We start from the raw sequence: 13,828 nt of genomic DNA, 5'->3' as shown, positions 1-13,828 counted from the left end.
TACCTGAAGTGGCCACTTTCTGGTACTAAGCTTATTGAACAAGGTATCCCTTTTGTATGTTTTTAGAGAACTAAGCCACTAGTTTCTTGTCTGTTTTCTACTTTCATTTTTTTTTTTCATCCAGCAACACTATACTACATAGCTGTATGATATTTACGATGGTTACATTTATATGTCAACTTGACTGGCAGGGTGCCCAGTCACACATTATTCTGGGTGTTTCTGTGAGGGTGTTTTGGATAAGATTAATATTTGAATCTATAGACTGAGTGAAGCAGATTGCCCTCCCTAGCGTGGGTGGGCCTCATCCAATCAGCTGAAGGCCCGAATAGAGCAAAAAGCCTAACCTTCCCCTTGAATAAGAGAGAATTCTTCCAGGCTTTGAATTGGGACGTACCTTTTCCTGTTTTTGCACTCAAACTGAAACATCAGCTCTCACTGCATCATGAATCTGTCCACCCTTGGACACATCTTGTTGGCCTCCCTTTCTTTGGAGAACACTGACTAATACAATGTTAACACGTGAGCTGCTCAAGCATGTATAATCAGTGATTTCTGTGCATCAGCCCACACTGGATCCCTATCTTCTGCCATCATTCCTTCAGCAGTTTTAAGTACCTGTTTCTGAGAACCCATCTCCTGTTCCAGGAGCAAAGATTACAAAGAAACGAGGCACATCCTTATTCAAAGATTACTGTCACATGTCAACAGTACACACATTTCTAGAAAGACTGTCTAAATGGAGCCACACAAACATTGTTAGCAAGTAGAAAAGGTGTTTATGTGGGAAACTGAGCCATATCTTGTGACTTGCTGAGGTAGAGATACTATTTTGGCTGTACTTGGTGAAATATTAGCTACCATAGCTACTACATTTTCTGCTGTGAGAGCATAGACACTGCCTGGGTTTGAATCTCTTTCTATTTTCTAGTTGTGTTAACTTGGGCAAATAAATTTCTGGACATTTTGTTAATGTAAAATAGGAATAAAAATAGTGCCTGTATTGTAGCAGTTTAAAAGATTACATAGAATACTTGTAGAAAGTTTAGAAGAGTGCCTGCAACCTACCATATTTTATCAAATCTAAGATGCTGTCAATTGTGAACTATACTGCTGTTTTGTGTATTTCAAAGAAAGAAAAGCAATGCCAATTATAATGGTAAGATGCTATCAGTTGTGACACATCCTGACATGTTAAAATATGTATCTTAAAATCAATGAAGTACCATAGTTGGTGCTATATAAATGAATAAAATTCTAGACCAGGCAAGCTGATTATTCAGAGACAAGATTGAATAGAAAAAAAAAAACTATTTGCATTTGTGGATGGTTATCTAAATAGCAACAAAATTCTAAGCAAACTGTAATATTAATGAATGTTCACATCACTTCTTGACTATTCTAAGAAGTTACTAAAGCATACTTCTTTTATTTTCTTAATGAGGTTTAGAGCTGCTTTCATTATAGACTCTCTAGGACCATTAAAAATCTAATTAAGGCATGATGGCTGTTACAGACTGAGTGTTTGTGCACCCCCCCACCGCCCACCAAATTCATATGTTGAAGCTCTAACCCCCAAATGTGGCTGTATCTGGAAAGAGCGTCTGTGAGGAGGTGATAGAGGTTAAAGGAGGTCATAAGGCGGGCCCTAATTTAATAGGGCTGGTGTCCTTAGGAAAAAAAGGAGGAGACACCAGAGCACGTGCTCTCTCTCTCTCTGCCATGTGAGGACATGGTAAGAAGGAGGCTGTTTAAAGCCAGGAAAAGAGCTCTCACCAGGAATTGAATTGGCCAGCACCTTGATCTTGGATTTCTGGCTTCCAGAACTCTGAGAAATAAATGTCTGTTGTTGAAGCCACCCAGTCTGTGGTAGTTTGTTGTGGCAGCTGAGCAAACTGAGACAATGGCCAACAGGGAGGGTGGTCACTGAGAGAAGACTGAGGATGAATTCATCCCGGCCACCCCTCTTCCCCCTCCGTGGCTACTCATTACCTCTCCAGGACTGTTTGATCTGAAGTGCTTATTTGCAATTGGAAACTACAGAAAGGATCTCCCCATGAACTCTTCCCAATCCTCACTTTTCTGCTTACTTGGTGCTAAAGTCCCATGCTACTTTACTGACATTGTAATTACTCTTTATTTTTTACTTATTTACAACTGTACACAACTACCTATGGGAAATCAACACTCTTCTTTCGAACATTTAATTAGGTTTATAGTTTTAATTACTCCTTTCATATTTATGTTTTCCTCTGTAGTGGATTGAAAACGTTCTCTCATGCTGGCGATTTGACTCTCTGGGTACGGGTTCCGCTTTTATGTATTTTACAAATGAAACTTTGCCTTAGTGTTTGTTCTCACCACTAATTGGATTTTGCTTCCACCATTTAAGATAGTATGACAGGGAAGGGCCAGAAAAAATTCACCATGATATAGAGGTTACTTTGTAGAAGGTCTATCTTTATGGATTAAAAATCTGAAATACAGAATTTTAAAAAGGAGCTTTGTTATTCGAAGCACATACACCAAACAACAGAAACCAAACAAAGCATTAACCTGTGGGAATCCTTGGGGAAACCTGTTTTAATGAGTAGATGAGATTTCTTGTAATTCACAGAACAATTTATATGTAAATGGTGTATCTGAAAATCATGAGGTGCTCGAGGGTGCCTGAAAAGCTTGCCTTTCATTAATAATTTCTAAACATTGCCTCTACAATCTTGTTTCAATTTTTTTTTTATCAGAGCAAAGGTAAGTCTTTCCATCTTGGTATAACCAGAGTTGGTGTATTAGTTATCCATTGCTGTGTAACAAATTAGCCCCCATCTTAGATGCTTGAAACAATCAACAAACAGTTGGCTCTTGAACATAGGTTTGAACTGTGCAGGTCCACTCTACTCTGATTTTCTTCAATAAATATGTACTATAGTACCATACGACCTGTGGTTGGCTGAATCCATGGATGCATAACTACAAGTAAGGAGGGCCAACCATAAGTTATACTCAGGTTTTCGACTGGGTGTGTGGGGTCAGCGCTTCTAACTCCTGCATCGTTCACAGGTCAACTATATATTATTTTACACAGTCTTTGAGCAGCAGGAATCTGGGAATGGCTTAGCTGGGTGGTCCAGACTCAGGGTTGTTAGACTGCAGTTGAGCTGTTGGCTGGGATTGTAGTCTTTGAAGCCTTGACTAGGGCTGTAGGATCCACTTCCAAACTCACTCATGGCAGCACACAGCATGATTTCCTCCAGAGTGACTGATGAGCAAGCAAGGGACTGCACCGCTGTCTTTTATAACCTGACTGTGGAAGTGATAAACCATCACTTCTGATGTATGCTATTGGCACTGGCACACAGTGCCAAAGCACCACCAATGCTTGTGCGGTGTAGGAGGGAATATACCTAGAAACTTACTTACAGGGTTGTTGGCAAGAGACTTCAGTTCCTTGCCACAAGGGCCCCTTTGTAGGGCCACTTATCCCATGGTTTCCTTTGAGTGAGTGATCCAAAAGGCACAGAAATGGTGACCACCTAATTTTGGAAGTGACATATCATCATTTCCTCTGCACGCTATTGGTCATAAAGACCAACGCTGGTACCATGTGGGAAGGGACTGCACAAACGTGTGGACAGTAGGAGGCAGGGAGCATTAGGGACCATCTTAGATGGTGGCTGCCACAGCTGACATGACCTTGAACGAAACGACAGACTCATGGAGTGGAATCATTCCCTCAGGTCCAGCCATGAGAATGGGTCCACTTAGTGTTAAGCTAAGTTCTCTCTTGGTTTTACAATCTCCTGATAATTTTCCAATAAATTCTCTTTGGCTTAAGTGAGCTTAGATCACTTTCCATTGTTAAAAGACTCCTAACTGATAAAATGAACTCCAATGTAAATTAAACGTAAACCATTTTCTGTTTGTTACAGGACTATGGAAGTCAGTTTTATCACTGTTGGTGATGGGAGATAGAAATATAGAATTGTGGACAGAGCAGTGAGAACCTGTGGTGCTAGGTTGGAATTGGAGATGCCAGTGTGGACTTATGCTGTGGACTAACGCTGCACACACACACACACACACACACACACACACACACACACACACACACACACACTTCCTAGGTCTATCTGCCCTTTCAGCCCCAAATCACTTCCTAGTAGCAATGAATAAACCTTTGTGCCAAGGTCCTGGTTTCTAAATCTGAAGCCCCACTAAAAACAATCCGGACTGCTCGGAGAAAAATGATGAGGGCAGGGAAAATCTGGCACATCTTTTGAGCCAGAAAGTTAGTTAAGATCTCAAAGAATAATGGGGATATGTCAAAATGACACAGCTGCCGGTATGAAGGGGTTCCTCCTGTCTAGATCTGAGATAATTTGAATATTAATATAGAATCAGTTTTGCAACCATAATATTAATAATTGGTTCTGGTGGAAGTCATCAATGGATGCTAAAAATAGTGGGTCAGAGTTTGAAGAGTGGGGTGTTTACATAGTTTGAATGTATTTCCCCTTAAAATGCTTATTAATTACAAAGGGCAAAATAGTACCTTTAGAAATGGAGAAATCTGGCAGCCACCACCTTAAGCATGTGATTAAAAGTAACAGCACCAAAAGCTGGATAAATGACATTATGTGCCTCCTGATATGATGCACTGAGAAGAACATAGTGTCACTTCTGGGGTAATCTGCTAAAAGTGCATTACCTGACTCTAATCAGGAGGAGACATCAGACAAATCCAAACTGAGGAACATTCTACAAAATAACTGACATGTGTTCTTTAAAAATGTCAAGGTCAAGAAAGATAAAGGCTGAGGAATAGTTTCTGATTAAAGAAGGCTAAAGAAATGTGAACTAAATATAATGTAGGCTTCTGCATTGGATCCTGAGCAGGGGGGGAAATGGCTCTAAAGGACATTTTTGGGACAAGTGGAAAAATTTGACTGTAGATTGTCAGTTATATAATAGCACTGTATTAATGTTAAATGTCCTGAATTCGTTAATTATGTCAGAGAAAGTCTTTATTCTTGGGAAATACACAGTATTTAGGGGTGAAGGAGTGTCATGTCTGCAACTTACTCTCAAATGGCTCAGAAAAATATATGAAAGAGAGTGAATGATAAAGCAAATTGGGGTCACATGTTAACAATTAGGGAATCTAGGTAAAAGGTCTTATATCAGTTTGCTACTGTTGCTGTGACAAATTACCATAAATTTAGCGGCTTGTTTCTGTAGGTGAGAAGTCTGGCACAGTTTGGCTGGTTTCTCTGGGTTAAAATCAAGGTATCCGCAGGAGAGCATTCCTTTATGGGGACCCTGGGGAAGAATCTGCTTCCAAGCACATCCTGGTTTTTGGCAGAATTCAGTCCCTTGTGGTTGTAGGACTGAAGTCTCCATTTCCTTGACTCTTGGCCCCTCCATTTTCAAGCCAGCAATGGTGCTTTGAGTCCTCCTCATGGTTTAAATCTGAATTCGCCTTCTGTTTCATCTCTCTGCTTTGAAGGGCTCATCACCTTAGCTCTACAGGGATAATCCAGGATAATCTCCCTCTCTTAAACTTAACCAATTAATAATCTTAATTACATCCGCAAAATCTCTTTTGCCATGTAAGTAACATAACATAGCCATTGGTGTGATACCAGGGGCTAAAGGTCCTGGAAGCCAAATTTCTGTCTATCTCAGTTTTATAGGAGTTTTTTTGCACTATTCTTGCCACCTTTATATAAGTTTAAATTTACATCAAAACAAACAAACAAAAAGGATTCATAAGCATAGTACACATGGAATTGGGAAATGTAGTCATGGCATCATTCACGGCCTTGGTACTTTCATTTCTTCCTAACAGCACTGGGTCTGTTTTGCTCCCCTGTTACCCACCAGGTCACCACCAAATCAAGCAAGGGACCTGTGAGGTGGTCGCAGTGCACAGGTGCTGTAACAAGAACCGCATAGAGGAGCGATCACAAACGGTCAAGTGTTCTTGCTTCCCAGGACAGGTTGCTGGCACAACTCGGGCTCAGCCTTCTTGCGTTGAAGGTAAGACCTTTCTGGTCAGTTTCCCTAATGTTGCAAAAGGACCTAACACTAAAGAACCCCCTTACTTTGTTGTCTTTGCAACTCAAAGAAAACTTAGGGCTGCACCTACGTCAACTATGTCAGTGTCATTTAAAAAATGAACATAAATATAACCCCACAAATTTCTTAATGAGTAGGGCATTAATGATGTCTCCCAAGAGGTACCAATGAGGAGTTCTGTTACTGGACAATCAGGAAGATATGCTTTGATTTCTGCTTGCCCAACTGTCTCTCCAAATATCACCCACTGGAGCAGTTTCTTCCCTAGACATGCTCTTCTGCCTCCTCTAAAACTCTATTCAGAAAGTCAGCAACCTGGTTTTCTCACCTCGTGTTTGATGTTCTAGGCTAATATTCTCTTTATTTCTAGTTTACTATTTATACAGCATCTTTGGAGCAAGTTCCCTGAGAACAGTTTGGGATATCATTCATTTGTTGTTTCCCTATCCCGTAGCAGAATACGGTGCCAGCGGTTTAGGGAAAAAATGAATCAATGTTGATGGTTGTGGGTGGAGGCCTGGGATTGATTCCTTTTGATGCCCCCTGGCTCCTTCCAGCAGACACCTAGTTAGAAACAAGTATCAGTCCCCAGGGGGACAGATGCATGAGATTAAGTCTTGTAGCAGTTTCTCTGCAGTGGTGTGAAACCTCCCTGAAAACGAACACTTCCTGTCTTATCTGATGCATTTCTAAAGGTCAGCAGTTAAAACACACACACATTCTTATCTCTAGAATCATACAGTCGACAATAATTAAGCACATCCCACCTGCCCTACCAAACAGACACACATTTATAGACTGTATGGTGTACATGTATTGTACACATACCAGTGCTTTGTATCAGCATGACCTCAGCCACCTTTCAAACTGGAAAGTGAACGTGGAAAATTTCCCATCTCGAATTCCTCACCAGAAACCCCGGGGGCCAAATGTGTTGCTGAATTCCGATTCTGTCAGATTTAGTTAAGGCAACACAGTGCATATGCCATCTATTACCTAACAGACCTAATGTCTTCTGCAGTTGCACCCCATAATCACAGATATTAATATTTATACAGTCAAATATATGAATATTCATGCCGGATGGGATAAGGCAAGATGAAGAACCTCATGTTAATTCAAGTCAGGTATTGCTGCCATTCTAAAGAAATTCTTGCCATTTTCAGAGCTTTCTGGATTTGGGGCTTAAAGATAAAGGATTGTAGGCCTATTAAAAAAAGGTAAGGATCTTTAACATTAAAAAAAATTGCTAAGTTTGGGACAGTTTAGTGTATATATTTACTGAATATACTGAATCCATCCATTACTGAATCCAGATCATACTCATTTTGTCTCCTTGCTCTCTCTCAAATCAGTCCACTCTTCTCTACCCCACTGTCACCTCCACAAGTCTAAGGGCCTAATTACATTTTGCTGAGCTTACTACTCTTCGTCTTCCAATTTTCACGCTGTAGCCAGAATGATCCTTCTACAGAAACAGAACTCATTACGTCACTCCCATATTTAAAGCCACACTTCAGTGACTTTCCACCGTCTTTAAAATGAAATCCAAATTCCTTACCACGGCTTGGCTGATGAAGCCCTGCGTAATCTCGTTCTGTCTTACTTTTTTCTTTGAACTACTGTACCCCAGGCAAACTGGAGTCTTTTCTGTTCCCTTTCATCTCTGCACTTCCCCTGTCTATATCCATTGCCTGAATCGTTGCCTTCATCCCCCCAACACACATTTGTCCACTTAATGCCTAGTCTCCTTTCAAGTCTTCTATATGTTCTTGTATCTCCCCATACTTCCAGTTCATGATGTGCATCTTGTTTTGTTGTAAAAACTTGTCGAATGTATGCTTCCCATTAGTCTGCAAGTTGCTTGAGGATGGGAACTGGGTTTCTTATTTACATCTCCCCGCAGTGGCTGGTGCATGATGAGTTTTAGCACAGGAGAGAGTAATTTCATCTTCACTAAGCACAGATTCATTTCAAAAGGTAACAACAATGGTTGCTTGCCTCTGTAGATTTTATTTAATTTTTAATTAACAGTTGTAAAGATTTTTAATGTTTTTATTGAAGTGTAGTTGACATACAATATTATGGTAGTTTTAGGTGCACAACATAGTGGTTTGACACTGATAAACATTACATACTGATCACCAGGATAAGTCAACGATCTGTTGCCATACAAAATTATTACAGTATTATTGACTATATTCCCTGTGCTGTATATTACATCCCCATGGCTTATTTTATAACTGGAAGTTTGTACCTCTTAATTCTCTTCACCTATTTTGTCCAACCTCCCACACTTCTCCCCTCTGGAGACCACCAGTTTTTTTCTGCATCTGTGAGTCTGTTTCTGTTTGGTTTTGTTTGTTGTTCTTTTTTTTCTTTTTTTTTTTTTTTTTAGATTCCACATATAAGTGAAATAATATGTTATTTGTCTTTCTTTGTCTGACTTATTTCACTTAGCATAATACCCTCTAGATACATTCACATTGTTGCAAATGACAGAATTTTCTTCTTTTTTATGGCTGAGTAATATTCCATTGTATATATATACACCACATCTTCTTTATCCATTCATCTGTTGATGGGCAGTTAGATTATTTCCATACATTGGCTATTGTAAATAATGCTGCAGTGAACATAGAGGCACATATTTCTTTTCCGGTTAGTGTTTTTGTATTCTGTGGGTAGATAGCCAGAAGTGGGGCAGCTGCTGGATCATATGGTAGTTCTATTCTTAGTATTTTGAGGAATCTCCATACTGTTTTCCATAGTGGCTGCACCAATTTAAATTCCCAACAACAGTGTATGAGGGTTCGCTTATCCCACACATGATTGTTTTCTTAATTTTTCTTAGTTTGTTATTAGTCTATGGAAATACAATAGATTTATGTATATTGATTTTTGTATCCTGCAACTTTACTGAATCCACTTATCAGTTTTAATAGTTTTTTGGTGGAGCCTTTAAGGTTTTTTTAATATTATACTATCATGTCATCTGCAAACAGTGACAGTTTTGCTTCTGTTTTTCTAATTTGGATAACTTTTATTTCTTTTTCTTGTCTGATTGTTGTGGCTAGGACTTCCCACACTGTGTTGAGTAAAAGTCGTGATAGTAGGGATCCTTGTCTTGTTCCTAATCTTAGAGGAAAAGCTTTCAGCATTTCACCATTGAGTGTGATGTTAACTGTGGGTTTATTGTATATGGCCTTTATTATGTTGAGGTACATTCTCTCTATACTCACTTTGTTGAGAGTTTTTAATCATAACTGGATGTTGAATTTTGTCAAGTGCTTTTTCTTTATCTATTGAGATGACTGTATGATCTTCTCATTTATTTTGTAAATGTGGTGCATCACATTGATTGATTTGCAGATATTGAACCATCCTTGAATTCCTGGAATAAATCCCACTTGATCATGGCATATGGTCTTTTTAATGTACTGTTGAATTAGGTATGCTAATATTTTGTTGAGGTTTTTTGCTTCTATCTTCATCAGGGATGTTGGCCAGTAATTGTCTTTCTTTTTTCTTTTTTTGGTGAAGAGTCTTTGTCTATAGTTTTAGTATAAGGATAATGCGTTTGGAAGCATTCCTTCCTCTTTAACTTTTTGGAATAATTTGAAAAGGATAAGTATTAACTCTTCTTTAAATGTTTTATAGAATTCATCTCTGAAGACATCTGGTCCTGGACTTTGTTGTGAGGGGTTTTTTTGTTTTGTTTTTTGGAGTATACTTGCTTTACACTGCTGTGTCAGTTTCTGCTGTACAGCAAAGTGAATCAGCCATATGTATACACATATCCCCTGATTTGTGGATTTCCTTCCCATTTAGGTCACCGCAGAGCACGAAGGTAGAGTTCCCTGTGCCATATAGTAGGTTCTCATTAGTTATCTATTTTATACTTGGTATTGATAGTGTATATATTGTCAATCCCAATCTCCCAATTCATCCCAACCCCCCCTTCTCCCTTGGTATCCTGTTGTGAGTTTTTGGATTATTGATTCAATTTCAATACTAGTAATCAATTTGTTCAGATTTTCTATTTCTTCCTGATTGTCTTAGAAGAATGTATGTTTCTAGGAGTTTATGTATTTCTTTGAGGTTGTTCAGTTTGTTGGTATATAATTATTTCTACTAACCTCTTATGATTCTTTGTATTTCTGTGGTGTTGGTTGTAACTTCTCTTTCATTTCTGATTTTATTTATTTGGGCCCTTTTTTTTTTGCTTGATGAGTATGGCTAAACGTTAATCAATTTTGTTTATATTTTCAAAGAACAAGCTCTCAGTTTCATTGACGTTGTCTATTTTCTTTTTAGTCTCTATTTCATTTATTTCTGCTCTAATATTTATTATTTCCTTCCTTCTGCTGACTTTGGGCTTTCTTTGTTCCTCTTCTTCTAATTCCTTTAGATGGTAAGTTAGGTTGTTTGAGATTTTTCTTGTTTCTTGAGGTAGGCCTGTATCACTAAATTTCCCTCTTAGAACTACATTTGCTGCGTCCTGTAGATTCTGGAAAATTGTATTTTATTTTTATTTGTTTTGAGATATTTTCTGATTTCCTCTTTGACTTCTTCATTGACAAATTGGTTTTTTGGTAACATGTTGTTTAGTCTCCACGCATTTGTGTTTTATCCAGGTTTCTTTTTGTAATTTGATTTCTTGTTTCATACCTCTGTGGGTGGTTGAAAGTGCTTGATTTCAGTTGTCTTAAATTTATTGAGACTTGTGTTATGGAATAATGTGACCTATCCTGGAGAATGTTCCATGTGCTCTTGAAATGTATGTGTTTTTTCTGCTTTTATAGGAAACTTTATTTTATACTGGAGTACAGTTGATTAACAGTTGTGTTAGTTTCAGGTGTATAGCAAAGTGATTCAGTTATACATATACATGTTTCTACTCTTTTTCAAATTCTTTTCCCATTTACCTTATTACAGAGTATGGAGCGGAGTTCCCTGCTGCTATACAGTAGGTCCTTGTTGGTTATCTATTTTAAATATAGAGATGTGTACATGTCAAGCCTAAACTCCCAATCTATCCCTCCCCCCACCCTTCCCCCTAGTATCTATAAGTTCCTTCTCTAAGTCTGTGATTCTGTTTCTGTTTTGTAAATAAGTTCATTTGTATCCGTTTTCTTAGATTCCATATATAAGCGATATTATATGATATTTGTCTTTCTCTTTCTGACTTACTTCACGTAATATGATAATCTCTAGGTCCATCCATGTTGCTGCAAATGGCATTATTCCATTCATTTTAATGGCTGAGTAATATTTCATTGTCTATATGTACCACATCTTCTTTATCCGTTCATCTGTTGATGGACATTTAGGTTTGCTTCCATGTCTTGGCTACTGTAAACAGTGCTGCAATGAACATTGGGTGCCGTATCCTTTTGAACCATGGTTTTCTCTGGATATATGCCCAGGAGTGGGAGAGCTGGAACATATGGTAGCTCTATTTTTCCGTTTGTAAGGAACCTCAATATGGTTTTCCATAGTGGCTCTACCAATTTACATTCCCACAAACAGTGTAGGAGGGTTCCCTTTTCTCCACCCCCTCTACAGCATTTATTGTTTGCAGATATTTTGATGATGGCCGTTCTGACTGGTGTGAGGTGATATCTCATAATTTTGATTTGCATTTCTCTAGTAATTAGTGATGTTGAGCATCTTTTCATGTGCCTCTTGGCCTTCTGTATGTCTTCTTTGGAGAAATGTCTATTTAGGTCTTCTGCCCATCTTTTGATTGGGTTGTTTGTGTTTTTGATACTGAGTCACATGAGCTGTTTGTAAATTTTGGAGACTAATCCCTTGTTGGTCGAATCATTTGCAAACATTTTCTCCCATTCTGTGGGTTCTCTTTTCATTTTGTTTATGGTTTCCTTTGCTGTGCAAAAGCTTTTGAGTTTAATTAGGTCACATTTGTTTATTTTTGTTTTTATTTCCATTACTCTGGGAGACGGATCGAAAAAGATATTGCTGTGATCTGTGTCAAAGAGTGTTCTGCCTATGTTTTCCTCTAAGAGTTTTATAGTATCTGGTCTTACATTTAGGTCTTTAATCCATCTTGAGTTTACTTTTTTTGTGTGCTTTTTTTTTGGTGGACTGTATCTATTAAGGTCATCTGATCTAATGTGTCACTTAAGGCCAATGTTTCATTATTGATTTTTTGGTCTGGATGATCTGTCCATTGAGGTAAGTGGGGTGTTCACGTCCTCCTATTATACCTGTCAAGTTCTACCTTTATATCTGTTAATATTTACTTTATGTGTTTAGGTGCTCCTCTGTTGGGTGCATAGATATTTATAAGCATTATACCTTGTTGGATTGATCCCTTTATTATTAGGTAATATCCTTCTTTGTCTCTGTTTACAGTTTTTGTTTTAGAGTCTATTCTAAGTATTGCTACATCTGCTGTTGATTCCCTTTAGTGTATTTTTCATTTAAGTTACTGTATTTTTTTTTTTAATCAGAGTATAGTTGATTTACAATGTTGTGATAGTTTCAGGTGTACAGCAAAGTGAATCAGTTATACATATACATACATCCACTCTTTTTTAGATTCTTTTCCCATACAGGCCATTACAGAGTACTGAGTAGAAGTTACTGTATTCTTTAGTTGAGTTTTTTTTGAAGTTCTATCCCTTTTTTGAAGTTCTCACTGAGTTCATTCATTCTTCTCCTTTGTTCAGTGAGTGTCTTTATGACTATTACTTTAAACTCTTTAGCTGGTAAATCGGTTACCTCCATTTCATTTAGTTCTTTTTCTGTGTTTTTTCCTGTTTATTTCCACTTGGAAGGTGTTTGTCTCCTCATTTTGGCTAACTACATATATGAGGTATGTCAGCTATGTCTCCCAGTCTTGAAAGAGTGGCCTTATGTACAAGGTGCCCTGTGGGGCCCAGTGGCACAGTCACCCTTGGTCACCAGAGCCAGGTGCTCCAGAGGTATCACCGGTGTGGGCTGTATGCACCCTCCTTTTATGGTTGAGTCTTGATTGCTACAGACACACTGGCTGGTGGGCAGGGCTGACCCCCAGGCTGGCTGGTTGCATGGGTTGGCCAGGACTGTTATGGGGCACGTTGATGTGTAGAACTCGTCTCTGGCACAACTGGCTGTGAGGCCTGATCATGACTCTTGTGGGACTGCTGGTGTGCGGAGCTCTCCGAATGCGAGCTGCTTTGGAGGGACACCAGTGCCAGTCAAGCTGCTGGGTGGGGTAGGGGGCAAGAACCATTTTGCAGGGGCACTGGTAACGGCTGAGGTGGCCCAGCAGGTAGGACAGGAGCTACTTTGGAGGGACTGATCACAGCGGGGTAGGGTCTTAGGGGAATGCTGGAGTGGGGCACACAGTGTTAGCTAGGTAGATGGAGAGTTACGGAAATGGTGCACATCAGTGCTGGGCAAGCTAGGTATAAGGAGAGCTAAAAAAAAACAACAGTTCCTGCCAGCACTTCTGTCCCTGGAGAAAGTTCCACCGGATCCCTGCCCCTCTGGCATGTGTCCTAAATTTAGTCGATGAATTTCCTTCTTGTGTCACACAGGCACTTTGCAAGCTGGTGCCTCTGTACTGGGACTTGGAGCAAGTGAGTTTGTGTGTGAATCCTTCAAGAGTGGTGTCTCAGTTTTCTCCATTCCTAAAGCTCTCCTAGACATAAGCTCCACTAGTTTTCAAGGCCAGATGTTCTAAGGGCTCATCTTCCTGGTGCAGGACCCCCGGGCTGGGGCAGTTGATGTGGGGCTCAGA

The 13,828-nt window shown here is 39.2% G+C and overlaps 1 protein-coding gene across 1 annotated transcript in view; it reads left to right on the top strand.

Annotated features, from left to right (window-relative positions):
• Positions 1–13,828, top strand: part of TAFA4 (TAFA chemokine like family member 4) — a 121,302-nt gene that overhangs the window by 90,529 nt on the left and 16,945 nt on the right. Inside the window, exon 2 of the mRNA XM_082412476.1 lies at positions 5,884–6,039. Within this exon, the coding sequence (XP_082268602.1) occupies positions 5,884–6,039 (156 nt within the window). The remainder of the gene's footprint in view (positions 1–5,883; positions 6,040–13,828) is intronic.

The sequence above is a fragment of the Balaenoptera physalus genome (assembly GCF_965194825.1).
Source record: "Balaenoptera physalus genome assembly, chromosome: 11".
In the NCBI taxonomy this organism is placed as follows: domain Eukaryota; kingdom Metazoa; phylum Chordata; class Mammalia; order Artiodactyla; family Balaenopteridae; genus Balaenoptera; species Balaenoptera physalus.
Note: the sequence above shows the minus strand (reverse complement) of the source record. Positions and strands in the feature narration are given on the sequence as shown.